Source organism: Chenopodium album, chromosome 5, assembly GCF_948465745.1.
Source record: "Chenopodium album chromosome 5, dcCheAlbu1.1, whole genome shotgun sequence".
Lineage (NCBI taxonomy): Eukaryota > Viridiplantae > Streptophyta > Magnoliopsida > Caryophyllales > Amaranthaceae > Chenopodium > Chenopodium album.
This window is the reverse complement of record NC_137838.1, coordinates 79,064,022-79,084,672: the sequence shown is the minus strand read 5'-3', so window position 1 is coordinate 79,084,672 and position 20,651 is coordinate 79,064,022. Positions and strand designations below refer to the sequence as shown.

The window sequence follows — 20,651 nt, the reverse complement described above, 5'->3', positions numbered from 1 at the left end:
TTGAAATTAAAGAGAAAAATACTAACAATCTGCCTCAAAAAAAAATAAAAAAAAAAAAAAATTAGGGTTAGAAATTTAGTTGGGAATTTTAAAAAAAAAAACTCGAAAAATGAACTAAATTTATCACAAGTATTTTTTCGAAATTTTTGTATTTCTAGGCTAATTGTAGCTTGAGGATTTTTTTTTTTTACCAAATTGTCCTTTAGGGGTAGCTTTTTTTATCAAATTGTCTCAAGAGTAATATTTACCAAATTGTTACTATGGGTCTTTTTTATTACCAATCTGGTCAATTGGCCCCTTCATAAGTAACAAAATTAAAAAATAATAATAATAATAATAAACTCTCGCAAGTTAACGGGAAAAAAGATAAGAAAATTCTCACCCGAAGTGTCTCTAAATGAAGTTTAATCCCACAACCTCTTACTATATATATATATATATATATATATATATATATATATATATAAATCTTGCTTAATAAAACCACTAAGCCTCGTTTTCAATCTACGTTACGTTTGTAACAAGTCTTTTCTTCAATTAGCTCATTCGTCGTCAAAAGGTGTATTGTGGTCATTTGGATAAAAGGTCGTTAATGTTTTTTTTCAACAACTTATGAGGTGGACACTTGTTGAACATTATAATAAAATGACATGTGTTTTAAAACAAAGTTTGTCTATTCTTAAAAATTGGATATAAAAATATATACTATGTATATCAAAATGTTTCTTGTGGAGCATAGGCAACGGTGATGCCTACAATCGTTCACAACTTTTTAGATAATGACAACGATTGCAATCGGTTAGTGAAGTAAGAGCAGCTCCCAAAACTATGGGAACGAAACATTAACAATAATTGCACATTCCTCAAAACAAACTCTTAGAAGAGGTCAATAGCAAATGGAAGATAAAAGATAAAAGTAGTAGAATTAGTATTTTGTTGTGGTACAAAAATTAAAAGATAAACTTGTATTTTCTCAAATTAGAATATGATGGCCCCCTCTTTACAAGTATAGTAGAAGTGTAGATATCCATCATTCAATAATTGGTAATTTTGTAATTTAACAATAAGAGAAATTAACAATGTTAATTTAACGAAGAACAACGTTAATGGAGGATGTACAATTTGAAGAGCTTTAAAGAAGAGTTTAGAAACTTCAATGGAGAAATTAAAGCTCAAGCTAGGGCAACTCGGTGAAGGAGGACAACACCCTCATTCTTTGGGGTAAACCATGCCCTTTATTTCTCCCTTTTTCTTAGGGTTTTAGTTTAATTCAACAGCTTGGGCCGCCAAAAATGGCGACAAACATGTCAAGGAAGATGAAAAAAATGAAGATGTCGGTGTTGTCACATGGAGGAAATGGTGGTATTAGTGAGGGATCGAAGGAGGAGGTCGAATGAAAAAAAAAAAAAAAAACAAAAACAAAAAAAACAAAAAAAAGGAGGTTAAAGCAGCTTAAAAAGTACTGTACAAAATAAAAGAAACAAAATATTGTTTTTTAAATCCACCATTCAGCCACTAGATAAACGAAACTTGTTGCTGATGTAATAAATCAATAAGGGCGCGGCCTTTTGATTTTTTTCAACTTTTTGGAACTTTTCTTGGGCAGGTACTTAGTCTCCTCCAGATCATCATACTCTTTGCTCTTCTTCCCACCAGATTCCTTGTATTTCTGTAGATATAAATATACCTTCATATTAATTAAAGCGCCGCTAAAGATAAAATTAATCACCAATAGCAAACTAGAGATGCTTAGAGCATCCATGTGCCAAAGTTACGATATGAAACTATGAAAGATATTGTCAAACAATTTTTCCTATTTTTATTTATTGTAAATTTCTATCTTCTCTAATTGCACACAATTTTTACCACTTTCTCGAAATGAAAGTTAAGGTCCCCATCTATCTACAATCCATAGAGGTTAAAAAGATTTAAGGTGAACGCCTAAACTCTCACTCAAAGATGGATGTGGATTTGTAAATAAGTCATGCAAGCAGAACAAACTTACTTTATCTGCAATCCTTCTCGCCACAGACACACGTTCATACAGAAGCAACATTTCTTCCTTTTCTACAGGATACGTTGGCAACTGTTTTCCTATAGCTCAGAATATAGATGAGAGGTTCAACCACATATCCAAAAGTCCATGATAAAAAATAAAATAAAAAAAAATAAAAAAATGCCACAGGCCTACGAAACAACTTACCTATTTCTTGTTCTATTCTGTAATAATTTCCGATGCTGTATTCAGTTACAAGTGCGATAGCAAGTCCTGATTTCCCAGCACGTGCAGTTCGCCCTACCCAATGTATATAATCCTGAAACCCACAATGACATTAGTGACCAAATACTGTGAAATAGCATCCACATTCTCATGGTAAATAATAAACAAATGCTCATTTCCAAGGGCCAATTGTAAGAATGCCTATCACATAATTATGACCTAATGATATCAAAGAGGGATAATATCAAGTGTAACACAGAGTAACCATGTTAAAAATTCATTATTATAATTCATATAATACAAAAATCACTTCAATTTGAACCAAAAAATTGCAAACCTTTAGCAAATAAAAGTTGCCAGTGACTGCTGTACACAAACCTCTATCCAATACTAGTAAGCAGTCTATGTTTTGCACAATACACATTTAAATCTCCTATTCTCCTAGTGCATGAATTCCTAAATCCTATTGGAAAAGACAGAGGGGTAATGAATAGGACAGGAAAGAACAATGTTCTTAACTTTCTTGATTAATTTGCCAAAAGTGAAAAAATCACCTCTTGTTCTGCTGGGACATCATAAACTATGACCAAATCCACAGAGGAAATATCAAGACCTCTACCAGCTGCATTGGTGCAAACAAGGATATTGCAATCTCCAGCTTTAAACTTGTTCAAGGCTCCCAGTCTTTTTACCTACAACAAACACACAAAAAAACAGAATCGGGAAGTCAAACTCTTGTAAGTTGGCAATATATTACTATAAATCTAGCTATATTGTAGTAGGGCGCCAGTAGTACACAAAGATAAGGAAAAAAAAAATTAAACAAAACAAAGGTAAGAAAACCTGAGTCATATTGCCATTAAAGTGCATTGCTCTGAAACCAAGAAAACGGAGCATTAATGCTAAAATTTCAGTTTCAGCACAGGTACGAGTAAAAACCATTGATGTGTATTCGGGCATCTTCATTAAAAGATATACAAGAGCACAAGCCTGAAAAGATAAAAATAAAAAATAAATAAAAATGTAATGTGAAGTTCATAAACATATCTCATGGCTTCTTCAATTTTTTGTAGGCCTCACGTACATTAGTCATTGCCATGTTTTATGCATGAATTATCCGATCAGTAATTATAAAAGTAGCAACTACTGTAAGGTAAATCAGCATTAAAAACAGCAGTCACATTGGAAACCTTTTGCCCACCTTTCATTACAAAACCAAAATAAGATAGTTCATTAAAGGAGACAAACCTTTTGCTTAGCAGGAATCAAAAGATATTGCTGCATTAATGATTCAACCGTAGAATATACAGAAGATATCTCAATCTGGAAGGGGAAAAAATAAATCATGACATTTGGTCAAGATATAACTAAAAAGAAAACTGCTTTTCAAAGAAACTTAGATTTTCTTACCCTGTAAACCAGTAAAAAATTTATTGTACGTTTGATTATAACACCCGAACAGAAAAAAAATGTACTACGTATTAATGTTCACAAAGATATTAGTGTCATTATAAATATAAATCTGACCTTTACATGATTCCTTATACAAGCTCTTTGGAGCTTCTTCACCTGCAATTAAAAAGGTGGAAAACCTCTTATTTCAGACATTAAGCTTATCGGAAATATCAATCTCTTTCAAAAACGCCATTCATGTAACCAGAATATAATGAATTTTATTGAACGTAAAGGAACAACTCACTTGGTACTCCAAAGTCCAAACAGGGTAATAGACTAAGAAAGTAGTAATGAATATGTGTAACTTTAGATTGGATGTCCAGTATTAATATCTACATTAAAGCATCCAATTTTTCCACCGACTCTCTTCACTCATCCGCAAAACTTTTGATGATAACAAGTAGTAGTAAAAAATAATAGAGAACAAATTATTATATGCAAATCCATAACCATGGACTTTGCATGAGATATTCTGTGTATACACACAATATCGATCCCCGGTACCTCAATGTATTGTTGACCATGTATTATAGGAGTACTATGGTAATAACTCAGTTTCTAAATGATCTTAACATTTACTATTTGCACAAATATTAAGAAATAAGATAAGTGGTTAAGTTAAATGTAATAAATACAAGTAGTGATCAAAATAAAAGAGAGTGCATAATAAGGATTGTGGGTATAAGAAAAAATTGGACAAGGTATGAGAAGAAAAAGGGGTAGTTTCTAATTGATCTTAACATTTACTATTTGCACAAATATTAAAAAATAAGGAAAAGGTTAAGTTAAATGTAATAAATACAAGTAGTGATTAAAATAAAAGAGAGAATATGTAATAAGGATTGTGGGTATAAGAAAAAATTGGACAAGGTATGAGAGGAGAAAGGGGTAATAATTGTGGGGAAAGAGGGTAAAGTAGTAATTAGGATTTGAAAAAATGGAATAAAGTGAAAGTGTTAAGTAAGAAAGTGAGTGAAAAGGTGATAAATTTAGTGGTGTAAGAGGGTAAGGACAAAGTAGTAAAGGGGATAGCAAAAATGGAATACAGTGAAAGTGGTAAGAACTTTTACAAAAACAGACCAAAATATAAAGTGTGATCAACCAGAAACGGAGGTAGTATAATACAAGTCGTAATTCTCTCAACAAAAACAATACCTCTAGAGTACATTTTATATTCCCAAACAAAAATAAATAGCACCCAAAGTAACAAATTTATAACTATTAAACAAAAATAAACATTGGTTACTTGCAAGAGTTGCAACTCAGAATAGGTAAACAAAAACAAGTAAAGGTATAACAATGAGACACACATAGGAAAACAGCTCCAAAACCTAAACCGCCTTTGCCTTCCCCAAATAAAGCAAGGAGGAAAAAGAACATAAGGATTTTCCTTCCTCCAAGCCTAGCCACCTTTCCAGATATCCATTAGCAACACTAGCTAATCAACACTACTCAGCTTTTCTACCTAGTGTTTTTAAATTTAGAACTTTAAGGTTGACCAATTAAATAAAAAAGGAGAAAAGGAGCACCGTAGGATTTAAAATGTAAATTAAAGAAGTGTAAAAATTCCAAATCTACAATGGTTTGGTCACTTATCACTAGTGTTACAGTGACAAGGGAGAGAGAAACATGAAGTGCGCTAGGAGAAAACATTTTATTATTTGAAGGGCTGCAATGGTCATAAAAAGGAACTTACGACACATGTGAACATTTGGTATAAAGTTATAAATTGTGGGAATAGTAATGAATTTGTGTGTAAAATTTGTAAAGAAAAATTGTATTTCATTACCAATGGTAATGTGAAGTCACCTCTATACCCTCATTTTCTTCATAAATGTTCCTTACCATTTGCAAGGTGATATTGAGTGGTAATGGAAATTTATGAAGAAAATCACATGTATGGGATGGAGTTCCATTACCATGGTAGCGAACATGAGATTTATTCATTAACAACTAACCTTACCCACAAATTCAATTACCATTCCCATGATTTGAGACCGCCAAGTCGCCAACCCAACGTGTCATAGCATTTGCAAAGCATTGAACAGTAAAAAGAGGAAAACTTACTTCCTATCAACGGACGACAGAAACAACTAAAACGAGAAAAAAAAAATTGAAACACAATTTCATCCAAAAATGTCATAGTTACCTTTTTTGTCATCGTGGCAGAAAATAGGTAAGTCCTTCGCTCATGAGGGATCACTTTCAATATATCATCAATGGATTTCTCAAAGTCCATATCCAATAATCTATCTGCCTCATCTAATACCTGTACATAATAGGAATAACACAACAATTCAACCAAAAATTCTGAATGAATAAAGAAAATGAAGCCAAAAGAAAGGCAGCTATATTTTATAGTAGTTGCCCCATATAGTACATCCTTTTAAGCAACACAACAAAAAAAGCCAAAGCCCTATTCCCAGAAGAATAGAGTTGGCTGCATGAACCAAGAGATGGTCATCCTTCTAATCAATGTAGAGTTGTAGACCTTAAATTTTTTGGGCATCTTTCTTGAGGAACCATCAACTACTGCTCTTTCTCAGAAGGTAGTAAGATATGTATATTACTTTCTGGTCAATAAAGAGAACAGTAGGTGTGCAGGACTCATACTGTTCAAACCCACCAATGAAATGAGTTAAATTGGAAAAAATATATATATATATGGAACTTTATTTTGTCCAAGGCACCTGTTTACAGCATGAGAATACATCAATACCCTCTTTGGGAAGTTACTTAGTTACAAGATGTAATACTAACAAACGCAAAAATAGAGCAATATTCTATACATGCAAAAGACAAAAGAGTAGCCACGAAATTAAACCAAAAGTATGAACACAGCAGCATACCAGATGCTTCAACGAACAAAATGAGAACCCCTTGGTATTGGTCAAATGATCCAGAAGACGTCCAGGAGTACCAACCTAGAAGAGAAAAGATCAGATGGCAAATAACATATCTGAAATCAAAACCAACTAAGCTTTCTCAGCCATGAGATGATACAACATAACCCCAAGATGGGCAAGATCCATCCTAAAAAAGAATATGACTCGAGATTAAGACACATAATTATCTACACAGTCCATTTAAAGTAGAAGAAAAAACAAGAACCTACAACAATTACAGTGTTAATCTACAGCATTAGTCATTCTTGACCAATAAAGTGGAAGTCTCTTTGTTATGCAAATGTAGAAGACCAGAAGTTTTGTCTTCCATCTCCGAAAGGGAAGCCCTTGGTTACTGCTCATATCAACTTAAATATCCATTGGCCCATTAACTATGTAGGAACTTAGTTAACAAGCCTCTTATTAAAAGACACAGCCGAAGGCCCAAAATTGTTGAAGTTACTGAACATGGTTGTTCAAATTGAGGTTTACAGTCCTGTTTGTCTATATCAAAAGCATAAAAGAGCTAATGTATTAATCTATCACCCAGAACATTAGTATAGCATTTGCGATAACTATCAACATACAATCTATCTATTTAAATATTGATGAAACAGGAGAGCATAAAATATGAAGTAAGAGACAAATAAGCAAATGTGAGTGACTGCATACTATGATGTGAGGCCGTCTTGCAAGGGCGAACTGCTGTTGATTCATGTCCACTCCACCTACAAGCTACAGAAGATACAAGGTAGTCAGCATTCAGGTGACCATTATTGATGGATCTTGCATTTAAACACAATTCAAATAATCTGACTTGTATAACTTGGGGCAAACACTTTTCCAACCTTGTATTATTAGGATAGAATGTAGGAGCCAAAATTGAAAAAAGATACACCTTTGATTAAATATACATATGAAGAATTCAAGACCCAGCACAATAGTAATTTATATTCAAGGATGTTAAATGCATAAAAAATGAAAGAAATTCAAACTCACAACTGCTGTCTTCAACCCAATACCAGCTCCCAAGGCTGAGAATACTTCACCGATTTGAATAGCAAGCTCCCTAATTAAATTCACACCAAAAATAATAAAAAAGATTCAAAAAATCCATAAAAACAATTAACACGATCATCCATCAATTGAATGAAAAAATAAAATTACCGGGTAGGTGCAATGACGCAAGCGAAGAAGGGACGAGGGCGATCAGCATCGAGTAAAGCTTGAATAATAGGCAATGCAAATGCACCTGTTTTGCCAGTTCCAGTTTGTGCAACCCCTATTATATCTTTTCCTGATAATTTTTATTACAAATTTCATCAATTTATTAAATAAATTCACTCCAAAATCAAACAACAACATTATCGAAGACCTTAATTTTAAAAAAAAAAGAAGTAAAATTAAAAGAGAAAACCTTCAAGAGCAGAAGGGATGGCTTGAGCTTGAATTTGGGTAGGAGTTTTCCATCCCAAATTCTCACAAGCTTCAACTAATAAATCACAAACTCCAATATCTTTGAACGATTTTTCGTGCTCCATTTTTATGCGGAAATTGAATCAGGGTTTTTAGGGTTTTAAGAGGAATTATTGGGAAACTTGATGCTGAAGCGGTTCATCTCTAACATACCTGCTCTATTTTTTTGGTGCTATTTATAGGTTCCCCCCGTATTTTTTTTTTTTGCAATTATTCTAATCGATTTTAATACTTAATATTTAATTAAATGCGTTATCAATCAATGTTCAGCTTTCATAGCTCAGTTGGTTAGAGCACCCGTTTAGTAAGCGGGAGGTCTTGAGTTCGACTCTCAATGAAAGCAAATTAAATTTTTTAATTTTTTGCTGAAACTTACAAAATAAAAAGCTTAATAAATCCACCCAAAGTATTACGGAGTACAATAATTAACTTATAATTGAAAAGAATAACAATATATTAATCTGAAAATGACATTGTTACAGTACTCAGAGTTTCATAGTTAATAACCGTCATTGTAAACCTTAGAAGAAGTAACCATGCCCACCTCTAGAAGAGGGATACGACTAATTCTCACAAACCCACATCTTCAACAAACAAAAGAGGCTGTGGCCGTTCTGTTGCCCCCCTAGGCCCCTAATCCCTATACAGAAGAATTGCACAATTCAGATTGACAATTTTGATTGCAAGTATTTGATCGGTTGATCCTTAGCAATTACTTCCCTTTCCATTCATTCTTCCAGACATACTCATACTAACTGCTTCCATATTACGTAAGTATACTCTGCTCCGGAGAGCCTCACCACCTATATCCCACTTTTTTTTACACTAATGCAATGAAAAGTAAACACTTTCTAAGATAACCTATTCGTGTAGAAATGATCCTATTGAAGAACAATCGCCCAATATTCTCTGCTGAATTCAGGAAGTGATTTAAGACAAAACTTTCATCTCTCAGCGCTTTGAAACAGTCAAGTTTGATTCAGTTGCTGAGAAATCACTGAGGCCCTCACTCTGTAATCGACTATGCAATGTCTCCATATTGTTTTCTGGTGGGCATTTATTAGCAGGATTCTTGGCTGACATCTGACAGAAGCATTCAGGCCATGAATTTGTGTAGAATGATTCAGGGGATATCCGCTTATGTGGACCACCAAAACTTGTCTTCGCCATTACACTTCTCACAGCTTCTTCAAAACCAGCAGAGCGCCCCTTTTCTCGGTCAATGAAAATTGGGGCAAGAGCTTTCCTGTCTGGCCTGATTATTGTTCGAAAACCATAGTACAGGCGGTGGCCCAAAAGATTGTTTGCAAAGTTGCTTGGGCCATCATACGTGGGCATAAAAATATCTGCAAGGAGGCAAACCATGTAATCCACAGCCGACCCCAGCATACCCCGTGTGTTCTTTTTGAGCTGTCCTGATGTATCAACAGTGCTGTGGTTTTCAAGATGTGGGAAAAGAGACCTAAAAGGTTTCATGAAACGCTCACCACCATAAAGGTCACCAGCTGCAAGATAGATCCTGGTGGAGTTGTCAAAACCCATTGCACGAAGAACAAGACCTACCTGCAACAGAGTGACCACAATTACCATAAAAGATTAGAAAATCAACAGCAAACCTCCTTCAATGGGTATGATGGGATCGCAGTTAGCAAGAAATTTCACTAGAAACAGGCACCAAAAATAAATGCATCACAGTACAAGGACTGAACAGCTCTGAATGCAACGAAAGGCACTTGAGCATTTGCTTGTGTGTGTTTTGTGTTTGTGAGAGAAAGGTAAGCCATAAAACAAGAATAACAAGACTACTTACTCACAGGTTTAAGTCATTAGTCTATCTTTCAGCTAGGAACAGGGAAACAACAAATTAAGATACTGACAGAACAGTACTCTAGCATGGTAATCTCTTTAAACTTCTAGTCTCAACTAAGAAGTTCTATAATAAGGCCATAAATTGAAGTCTCTGGGATGCAAAAAAAAATGATGGTTTTTCTCAACATTAGGACATGAACAATGACCTCGGAGAACTTTGGCAAATTTAATTTCATTTTATCAATTCTACACAAACATTTATAAAACCAAAGGGGTAACAAAAGAAAACAATGACAATGAATGAATGGAGTCAAAATATACCTCTTCTGGAGTCAAAGGACATTTTCCAATTGCACGTCTCTCATCATATACAAGTTTCTTTGGGGCAAAATTCTTCTCCCGATATTCTTTCAATTCCTTCTGCTCCTTGGGGGAAAATATATCAAAGCACCTGGACAATATTGGCCAACCATTTAAATAATGGTCATTTAGCAGTTAATCTTTTCTACATAATCATTAAAAAAAAAAAAGTAGGTATATTGACAGCCTCCGAGCCAATTAAGCTCTGTATGTAAATGAAGGAAAAGACCCGTAATCAGAAATCCTACCAATGTTATTCATCATATATAGTGATTCTCAACAAGCACGTGACTTACCCAGCAAATGACAGCATATCCATCTCAAATCGAAGATGTATTGCCATGAAGCGACCTTGTGCACGTAGTCGATTCACTATTGCATGGCTCAGCTCCATTATATGAGGCTTAAATCTGAGAGCATGATAATTTACCCTGCACCGTAACCTCTGATATTCAGCATTGTCGATTTCCTCAGCCAAACGATGAGAGAAGGGGGTAAGATAGATAGCACCATGTTCCTTCATCTTCTCCAAAGCAGTGGTTGTATACCAACTGATGGGCGCATCTCTTGGAGGGTTCATCTATATTTTAAAAAAAAAAAAATTGTGACGCGTGTATATTGTATAAGAGCAACTATTTTGATTTCACATAAGAAAGCAGTAAAAACTAAAAAGTACCTGAAATGTTTTCATCTTCTTGGTCTTTCCATTTTTGTGAATCTCTGGAACACTTTCAACAATTCGCACATCATATCTCAGAGTTCTGATAAAATGCTCCACATCATAGATACCTTGAAATCCACTGTATTACGGTTTCAAGAATTACATAAATGCAGTTCACACAACAAAACCCGGGAGAGAAGGGAAGAGGCGGAGGAAATAGGGCAAAGTGAAACAAAGAGTTAAAAATAAAATAAATAACCCTTGTCAACCCTTCGCTCTTACAGTTCTGTTGTCCAAACAATGAATGGCCTTTTTATCACACTCCCCTTTGTTATCTGTTCCCTTAATAAATCTATAATTTTTTTTAAGTTGCTTAAAGTTGACATGAAGATACATACCTGTCATCATGCCAAAAGGAATTGGCATCCAACTCAGGTAATACTAGTGTTGCATTCATGATTCTAGCAGCAAGAACAGCATTACAAATCTACAGAAGATAAGGCCAATTGTTAGGTAAAACAGAGTAACATCTTGCTGAAAACACAGGGGAATTCTGGGTAACATCACATAAAATAGATAGGTCATGGAGACAAACCCACACTTGTGCATTATTAAATAGACAATGGAAAGCAACACAGATCACAAAAATGCAAAAAATCACTTTTAAGAAGTATCTGAGCACAAAATTAATACAAGCAATTTAAAATGATGACAGAGCCTAACCCTTTCATCTAAGTAACCTACAATATGCTGGCGGCTTTGACTAACCAACTTCAGAACAATGTAGATCCATTACCAAAGCCAAAAAATAAATAAAGGTAAAAGACCAGCAATAAATTAGATATTAATTCATTAGATATCCCACATGAACTTTTAAGAAATATCAATGACTCAATGTCTTCTTTGGCAATTCTGAGTTTATAAAGTGTTGAATAATCAAGTTAAAACCTAAATTTCTGAAGGGAAAACCATCTACAAGTTAGTGGAAGATACACAATAGTAATATACAAATAAATTTCTTTATACATACGTGCATTAATACTTTCAATTTATTCCTTAGTAGTAAAACTAGAATCTAATCTATTCAAGAAGTTGACTCTTAGGAGCCCTTGCTTCAAGATAAAAGCTAGACATCGCTCAAAAATTGTTTGGTGCAATGCGCTACCAATTCATTGCCTAGAGCCATTACCTAATTTAACAATTTGTATACTAACATCCAATTATCCAAATATTATGTAATTCTTTTTTAGCGTGAAGTATCCCTTTGATGTTTATTAGAAACCCACCTTAGCTTTGTTCAGGAAGTCCTATCACAAAACATCAAAGTAGTTTATTATGTTAACAAATGTACATGTGAATAATTAATTTTGCTAGGTATGTAATCAGCCAGCAACTAAAAGAATTTTTTAATGTTGAAGATATCATAGAACTCATAATTGCAAAAGAAAACTATCCATTTCTTGAGAGGAAGCATGAAATTGAACAAAATAAAGTCAATGAAGAGGATACTTACTGCAGTTCTCTGCTGATTCAGACCACCATTGCAGCGAACACGCAGGTACCCATTTGTCTTAGATGGGGGAGCTACAGCATTGGAAATAGGGGTGAAGCAAATGAGTTAATGTAAAGGAGCACATTGAATCCGATATTAAACTAAATCTAGTCTCATTGTGTCACTAGCAGAAAAATCTTACGAGGCCAATCAGAACGAGGGGCAGAAGAAGGTCTCCAGCCATCAGAAGGCGCAGTTTGCCAAAGATCCTCCGTATTTATCTAGTAAAATAGAAATGCATCAGCACCAATTCAAAGTTTCATAAACCATTACCAAGCAAACAGTGATCAAAGATTTTAATTAACTTGGTTGCATGATGTAAAGAAGGGAAATTAAATCACATATCCATTCGCCAATCCACAAAATCATCACATTTATGCTAGATTATAACCACATTATAATTATTAGCTGAGCAATTAACATTTTGAACCAAAAATACAATCTCTTCAATTTCAAAAATGAATAATACGAAGTAGGTATCAATATCCAAATTGATGCAAAAATACGAAAATGTTGGAAGGAAATCAATTCACCTGAAACTGACCTCGGTTCTAGTGGTAGATCGGATAGTGGACCTTGAAGTGAAGAGAGAGAAAGTGCAAATGACGAGAACAATGGCGGCAATTATGAGCTTCCCAATCATCCCCTTCATTATTCCACTCCATTGCTTCAGCTGTCGTCTTCTCTGTCCCATTTCTGCTGCCCTAAAACAAAGATTTTGATCGAAAATTAGAATTGCAGAAACCCACCAATTTATGCAGTAGAACAAATTCGAGATCTACATCATACCTTCTCATGCTCTCAATTTGCGCAGAATTGAAAGAGCTAGGGTTTAAATTTGGGATACAAGTGATCCAGCGTTGGAGTTTGTGAGGAACTCAGGAAGTGTCAGTCTGGCGGTGAAATCGGATACTTGCTCCTCAACTTAATTGGAAACAAGGAGACTATTCAATTAGACAATTAGGGGTCGTTTGGATGGGGTTAATCGTCAAAGGAAATGAGAATCAACTACCCTCATTCCCTTTATTGTTGTTTGTTAGCCCATTTTTCCCATTCCCTTTACCCCCTTCATGTCCCCAAATCCCTCTAACTTCATTCCCCACCCCCCTAGGTATTTCCATTCCATTCCCTACCCACCTTCACATCACCACCTTCACACCACCACATCACCACCGGAAAATCAGCCCAGACCACTGCCGCCCCTACCCCGACCACCGCCGACCCTCCCCCGAGCCTCACCGCCCTCCCCTCCCCCGAAAAAACCACCCCTAACCCCGATTGACCCCGAAATCCGCCGATTAGTGGATGGTGCTAATCGCTCAAATGGTCTTCCAACACATTAGGGGCTGCATGGGAGTTACCTCGACATGTTTCATTTCCGCGTCTAAAAAAGTCTAAAATCAATCAAATTTGAAGGATATAATCCACAATTTCTACCCAAACTCGATAAAAAAATTCAAAAATGAACTGAATGCGTGAGGTATCCCACAAGATCATATAAGTTGGTTTGGAACAAAAAAAAAATCATATTCATAGGTATACAAAGGCTCGAGAATGAGTATTTTTCACTTATGTGGCGAAGACCAAAAAAGCCAAAATCGACCGTTAAAAGGCAAGTGGATGGTTCTAGCTACTCAAGTGGCCTATTGAGGTGTTATGGGGTCCAAATTTCATACGAGCAACCTCGGCATGTTTTTATTCCGAGTCTAAAAAGGACCAAAATTGGCCAAATTTGAAGGCTATAAGCCTAAAATCCACCCTTTTATGGCTAATTTTGTTTTCAAAATTGAATTGAATGTTCAAACTAATACATATGATACAAAAAACGCTGGACTATTGCGCGCGTAGGACAATTAGTAGTGTATAAATCAAATTGTGCAACTATAAAAAAAAGGAAAAAAAAAACAGAGGAAGTATATTGATGTGTCTATTTTATATAGTATTTTACCCCCGTCCCTTGGTCATAATTAGTAGAGTTTTCGGCTCTTTGGAGCCACTTTTATTACTAATTGTTGTTTTCTAGTGTTTTCGTAAATTTGGTTGACTTTTGCAGGGATTTGCACTTTTGGAGCATTTTCCCGAGATATTATAGAGCAAATACGAGCACTGGAGAAGCACGACCAGATTTTATAGCCCAGGGCCGGTTAGAGCCATCGAATCGGTGATTAAGGGCTCGGTATAGGTGATACTAGGGCATTTGGACCGAGTATTCAAGACCCGAAGAGGAAACCTAGATTGGCCCGAAGAATTGGAGCCCAATCGTAGTCCAATTAGTGGCCCAAGAGAGCCGCCCGGCCAAAGAGGCTGGCGCCCGGAGGCGCGCTCGGCCGGGCGGGAGAAGCAAAGGTCGGCGCCCGGTGACGCGCTCGGTCGGGCGCGAGATTTGTACTAAAGAGCAAAAAGGCGCGCCCGATCGGGCGGTGCCTCGCCCGATCGTGCGCATGTAATTATTAGGAGTTAATTTCGACGTTTAAGTTTGTTTTAGTTTAGGATTTGTACGGAGTATAAATACTCCTCCGTAATACGATTTTAGCATCACTCTTTACTCTTCTTTTACTCTCTTTTAGTTATTTCTTAGATTTTCTCTCTCTACTGAGCTTTGAGATTAATTCTTTCTCTTATACTTTGTTCTCCACTTTATTCTTAATTCGAGATTTATTTTGGTAACGATTTCTCTTCTCTAAATCTTAGTTATTTAATTCATTCCTTTGATTATGTCTTGCTTTATTGCTTTGATTAGTTTAGTTTTTATCATGTGTGAGTAGTTCTATTTATAGGGTTTATGGGGATCTATAAATAATATGAAAGGGTAATTTATTGTTGTTGATTGTCAATGCTAGATTAATTTCCTATTGATTGATTTAATGCTCTGTGACTAGATTAGGCCTGATCTTTTATGCATGAGTTTGACAATATTGATTCGAGATTCGACAGATGAGAATTGATGTTTAGGTCTAGTTTCAATAGGCAGGTTAATTTATAAATGGTTAGGTCGAGATTCGAAAGATGAGATTTAATACCGGTAAATTAATTGTGTGATTATAATACGTAGCGAAAGCCCTTTATAATCTGATTAATGTATGCATTGATGAATGATTATTATATTCTACCTTGGAATATTATTTATTGGTGAACCTATGCCCTAGATCCTTTTATTCATTGTTTTCTCCCTATTCTTAACCTCCGTAGTTTAGTTTATTATTCAAATATATATATTGGTTACCTCATAATTTAGATTATATTAGTTAATTAGGAATAGAAAGACTCGTTTCTCTGTGGATTCGACCCTACTTCCCTATCTACATTAGTTAGAGGATTTAGGAATTACTTTTGATTTGGGGATACGACTTTACCCTGTCATATATACTTTAGGTGATTAAGTTTTTTTCTCCTAATTTTTTTTTAAAGTAAGCAGCCGATTAATTAATTAAAGAAGATCAATTATTTTTCTTTATTAATATAATTGCATGTGCAAAATTGTTTTAGCTCAAGGTGACTAAGTTATTAAACCCAGGTGATTATGTTTATGTTCCATATTTAATTTTTTCAATCAGAATATTGTCTCCTAATTATGTTTAATGTGATTATCTCGCAATAAGTCAAAGTAGGAACAACATTTAGGGAAGAGGAGATTATTATAATGAGGGCAAATTTGAGAATACAAAAGAAACGACTTCATTGAAAACGAGAACAACAGGCTAGTTTTAAAAATTAATATTGGCCTCTCATGAATCAGCTTAAGCAGTGAAAATTGGAATGAAGTTGTGATCAGTGGTTATATTCTTCTAATGCTAATGCTAAGTACATTATTATTGTATGACTTGATTCATTTTTATTAAAAAAATCCAAGTCGCCATTGTTAACTAACGAGTGGCGTCATTAAGTCATTAACATATGGGTTAAAGAGGTAGCAACACTTTTACATATTATGAGATATAAAAAAATAATAGGTCTCCCAACAGGCAAAATCTCTGAATGGGAGCAGAATAAAGATCAACGGAAGATTCGATTCAAGTATCGTGCACCTTGTGGTAAAATGAACATAAAGTACTTAGAGGTCGTTTGGTTCGCACAGGGTAAACGAAATGAAATGAACAAAAGGAATGAAAAAAAATTCAATGAAACCCTTTCCAAATAGGATGTTGTCTGGTTTACAAAAACAAATGGAATCACCACCACCACCCCACCACCCATCTTTCCCACTTCTTTAGCCACTCCACCACTAGCCACAACCTCACCAACACTCGTCGCCCGTCAACGAACCACCCCCACCCCACCCCTCGCCGCCACGCAAAATCTTCCCCCCTGCACACACAAACCCTAGAAAACTCGCGATCTCTTCCCCTTAAAATTGTCAGTCGTCCCTTCCCTTAGTCGCTAGGGTTTTGAATAAAACACCATGAGAATCGGGGGGAGGACAAAGAAAATGGTTCGGAGCAGAAAAACGTCGTCGTGAAAAGGAGAAGAGAGATTGACCCCATGGTGAAAAGTGGGTTTCAGAGGAGAGATGGAGATGCACGACTTCCGACGAGGACTGGGGAAGGTGCGACGAATCCTAGCAAAGGGTGGGGAAGGTGCTTCGAGTTCCAGCGTGGTGGTTGGGCGGTTGAGGTAACTAGTTGTTGGTGTGGGTATGGTGGTGTAGTGGTGGGTTAGGTTAAAGAATTGAAAAGTCTAAGGGGGTGGGGAATCAATTTAGACTGATTTTGAGTAAACTCAAAAATAAAAATGGGTAAAGGTAATGAAAAAATTGACAAACAAACATCAAAACAAAGGGGATGAGGCATGTTCATTCCCTTTACCCCAACCAAACGACCCCTTAGAGTTGTCTGCGTTGAGGAGGTAAGACTTGTAAGAGTACTAAATTTTGTTGTTCTAACATTTGAATTTAGTGGGATTGAAATCAGTTCAACGGCAATTTTGAGTTGTAACGATTGTACTCACTCAATATTAGCAATACAGAACATTCTGTATTACTTTGAAAGTAAAAAGAATAGTTCTGTAGTAACAGACTGTTTGAAAGAGTATGCATTCCGCGACCAGAACAAAATATAAGTGTACTTTCCGCGACCAGACCAAAGATATTTACACATCTGCCGCCCAAGCTAGAATCAACTTGACCAAATTCTCAAAGTGTGAATGAGTAACCCTGTAAAAATTGAAAGATTTAATAGCAACAGCTTCAGCTTCCTTTATTCTCACTAACTGCTAAGGCTAAATTTCTAGACTAAATCTAAAAGTCAATACATATTTTACATAATTTGTTAATTCACGAATAAGTTTTACGGGTAACATTTACATAATTTGTTAATTATGCTATTTTGGAAAAGATAAAGGATTTTATTTGGAAAAAAAACAAGTGTTTTGAGAGGATTAAATCTGATTTGATAAAAGATAAGTACGGACTCATGAACCAAATTCAATTGGAATATAGACCAGTACAAATTTTATTGTACAGCATCTATCGCGTCGCGATAGGCTTATCGTTGCGGCAATGACATTAGTTTTACTCCGAGTCGAATTTTAAGCCTATACCTGATTGTTTTTAGACGATTTTTCTCTATAAATAGGGTATTTATTCCCCATTTTCAATTCATCAACAATCACATCTCTATCTTCTCTATTTAAGCTAAACCTTATTTTTTCTTTCTTTCTCTTGATTTATAAGTCTAGCCTTTTCAAAACTCATCATACGTCCATCACGAGATTTAGACATACATTCCTTTTGTTCATTTCATATGGCAAATTTTCCAAACTATTTATTTATAGTTTTCATCTTAAATTACTAGTTTTCTTTTTGGCAAGTTTTTTCCAAGTCAATTAGGTAATTTACTTGACCAACCTAATCGTATATTTTATCTCTAATAATGGTCAAACTAGTAGGTAGGAACTATTTGAATTTGCAAGCCTAGTAATGGAGTTGCTTTAATTAGAGTCATGCGCATTGGCCCAAAATATCACTAGTGAGTAGCTCGGGCGTTGTCCCGAATTATTATTTTTATAATTGTACAACTGCTCATTTTTAAGAGCATCTAATAATTTGTATGTATATCAGTATGTGCCTTCATTACTTTGTAATATAATAATATTATTTATTGTGTAAGGTTAAAGCATAATTGACAATTAGTTTTTTTTGTTTTTTTTTTTGTTTTTTTGTGACAAGTAATTGACAATTAGTTTAGATGGTTAAACAATAATTTTTCTTCTAAAAGGTCAAGTGTTCGAACCTTCTCATCCATATTGTGGCGTATAGACGTTCTAAAATGTAGGTAGTATTAGTAATTGAAACATTTGTTAAAAATAACACGTATTCGCTTTGAATAATTCCAACTTTGGATTATTATTAAAATCCCAACTTTGGGGTGTATTCGCTTTCTTTAGGTCCTAACCGGTTACTAACCTATAATAAAGGTTATTGGGATATGTGGCATAATGTGATTTGTTAATTTTTTTTACATAAAAATAAGTTTAAATTAAAAATATAAACCAAAAAATAAGGGTTCGTTTGGCATTGTTGTGGTTTTCAGTTTTTTGGTTTTTAGTATTTTAAAAGTGTATGATATATGTCATATATTGAATAAAAAAATTAGTCAAACTTATTAAAATCATGCTAATTTTGAAAACAGACAACTGAAAAGTGAAAACATCTTTTTCTTGTTTCCTATTTTTGGTTTTTTGTTTTTAAAAAAATTGAAAATTGAAAACAAAAAACAATGCCAAACAAGCACTAAAAACCCAGCCACTAATGCCACTCTTTCTCCACCACTATCGCTAGGGCTGTACACCGGTCCAAAACCGGACCGGACCTGACCCGGACATAAATGGACCGGGACCTGAATCCTTGATTTTTAAGGACCGGACACTGGACCTGAATCAACAGATCCGGTTCCGGTCCAGACTTGAAAAATCAAGTCTGATCCGGGTTTGGACCTAAATAGACTTGATTATTGATTTTTTTTTTTGTTTTTTTTAAAAATAATATATAGCTGTTGACTTGTTTATAAACTTGTTGTTTAGACTTATTTCTAGACCTGTTTAGATCTGTTAGGACCTGTTATGGACCTGTTTAAACTTATTAAATAAAAAAAGTAGTTTTACCGGTTTCAGGTCCAGACCTGAAAATTCCGAGTTTTACCTGGACCGGACCTGAAACCTAAATCCTTGAATTTCAAGGATCGGGACCGGACCTGAATCTACTGGTCCGGATCAGGTCCGGTCCTAATAGGTCCGGTTCAGGTCAGTTTTCAAGTCCGAGCCAGTTTTTGTACACCTCTAACTACCGCCACCACACTCTCCCATAACCTCCACAAATACCCTCTTCCTCCCCTTCTCCAGCACCTCCGACCACCATCCTTCCTATCCCTATCCCCAGCCCCAAAACCCTCCCCCCTCTCCTTGCGCAGCCACACCACGTCACCATCCACATCCCCTCCCAGACAACCATCGACACTTTCCCCTCCCCTTGCCGCCTAACCCAAAAACCTTATGCCTCCCTTTACCAGCCAGAAACCTCCACCTCCCGCTTGCCCAGCCTTAAATTCGCTGCACCTTACCCAGCCTCGAAATCGCCGCACCTTGACCGGCCCTGAAACCATCCTCTCTCACCTTCCTCACCCACAAAACTACGCCCTCTGATCCCATCAATTAACCACCGCCTTTTTTCTTTCTCTCTCCCTCTCTATTTTTTACCTTTCGGTGCAAGGAGGAGGTCAGCGGCAGTTTGGTAAGGTGGGGAAAGGAAGAGAGGAGGTGTTTTGACTAGGAGATTTGGTGGTTGGGATAGAGGCAAAGGGCGGTGGTGGGTATTGGTGGCCGCGTAGGGGAGGGGGTCTTGACGTAGCAGGCTAAGGCCGGGGACTTGGACTAGGCCGGTGGCAGGCCCGATGACGGTGGTTGTCGTGGGTTGGGGGCTTGGGTTGGGTTTTTTGTTTTTATTTTTTTTAACATTTTTAAATTTTTTAAATATATTTTCAATCATTAACACGATGACTCGTGTCAATTAACTTTTAAAAAAAATTACCTGTTTAACAAGTTACCGGTCACAAGGGCCTGTTTTGAGCGAATACACCCAAAGTTAGGATTATATTAAAATAATACAAAGTTAGGATTATTTAAGGTGAATACGTAAAAGTTGGGATTATTTTTAACAAATTTTCCTTAATAATTTAGTTCATTAATCGTTTTTTATTGTATATGAAAAGACCAAACTTACCCTTATATTGTTTGGACGCT

At 35.6% G+C, this 20,651-nt stretch overlaps 2 protein-coding genes and 1 non-coding gene across 3 annotated transcripts; 1 reads left to right on the top strand and 2 right to left on the bottom strand.

Annotated features, from left to right (window-relative positions):
* Positions 1 to 1,157: 1,157 nt before the first annotated feature.
* On the bottom strand, positions 1,158 to 6,825 carry LOC145633251 (DEAD-box ATP-dependent RNA helicase 10-like). The gene is made up of 9 exons (XM_081685516.1): positions 6,814 to 6,825; positions 6,526 to 6,600; positions 5,826 to 5,945; positions 3,749 to 3,790; positions 3,470 to 3,544; positions 3,065 to 3,211; positions 2,776 to 2,913; positions 2,006 to 2,315; positions 1,158 to 1,669 (listed from the first exon to the last, which is right to left on the bottom strand). The coding sequence occupies exons 1-8, from the start codon at positions 6,823 to 6,825 to the stop codon at positions 2,040 to 2,042; spliced, it is 885 nt and encodes a 294-aa protein (XP_081541642.1). The 3' UTR covers positions 1,158 to 1,669; positions 2,006 to 2,039.
* Positions 6,826 to 8,306: 1,481 nt separating this feature from the next.
* TRNAT-AGU (transfer RNA threonine (anticodon AGU)) lies at positions 8,307 to 8,380 on the top strand. Its single transcript has one exon. It is a non-coding gene; the product is annotated as a tRNA-Thr (tRNA).
* A 111-nt stretch (positions 8,381 to 8,491) lies between these two features.
* On the bottom strand, positions 8,492 to 13,348 carry LOC145631238 (O-fucosyltransferase 1-like). The gene is made up of 9 exons (XM_081683328.1): positions 13,209 to 13,348; positions 12,964 to 13,123; positions 12,562 to 12,640; positions 12,381 to 12,451; positions 11,266 to 11,354; positions 10,883 to 11,006; positions 10,503 to 10,786; positions 10,168 to 10,297; positions 8,492 to 9,600 (listed from the first exon to the last, which is right to left on the bottom strand). Exons 1-9 carry the CDS (start codon positions 13,214 to 13,216, stop codon positions 8,989 to 8,991), a joined length of 1,557 nt encoding a protein of 518 aa, XP_081539454.1. The 5' UTR covers positions 13,217 to 13,348; the 3' UTR covers positions 8,492 to 8,988.
* Positions 13,349 to 20,651: the final 7,303 nt, after the last annotated feature.

Bases quoted from the DNA above. Each gene is read 5' to 3' on its own strand.
- LOC145631238 (XM_081683328.1), bottom strand. The intron at 12,641-12,963 runs GTCAGTTTCAGG...CTATTTTACTAG, and splicing joins GATCTACCACTAGAACCGAG to ATAAATACGGAGGATCTTTG. The intron at 11,007-11,265 runs GTATGTATCTTC...ACCGTAATACAG, and splicing joins TCCTTTTGGCATGATGACAG to TGGATTTCAAGGTATCTATG.
- LOC145633251 (XM_081685516.1), bottom strand. The intron at 3,791-5,825 runs GTAACTATGACA...TTTTAATTGCAG, and splicing joins CTGCCACGATGACAAAAAAG to GTGAAGAAGCTCCAAAGAGC. The intron at 3,212-3,469 runs GTTTGTCTCCTT...TTATCTTTTCAG, and splicing joins TGATTCCTGCTAAGCAAAAG to GCTTGTGCTCTTGTATATCT.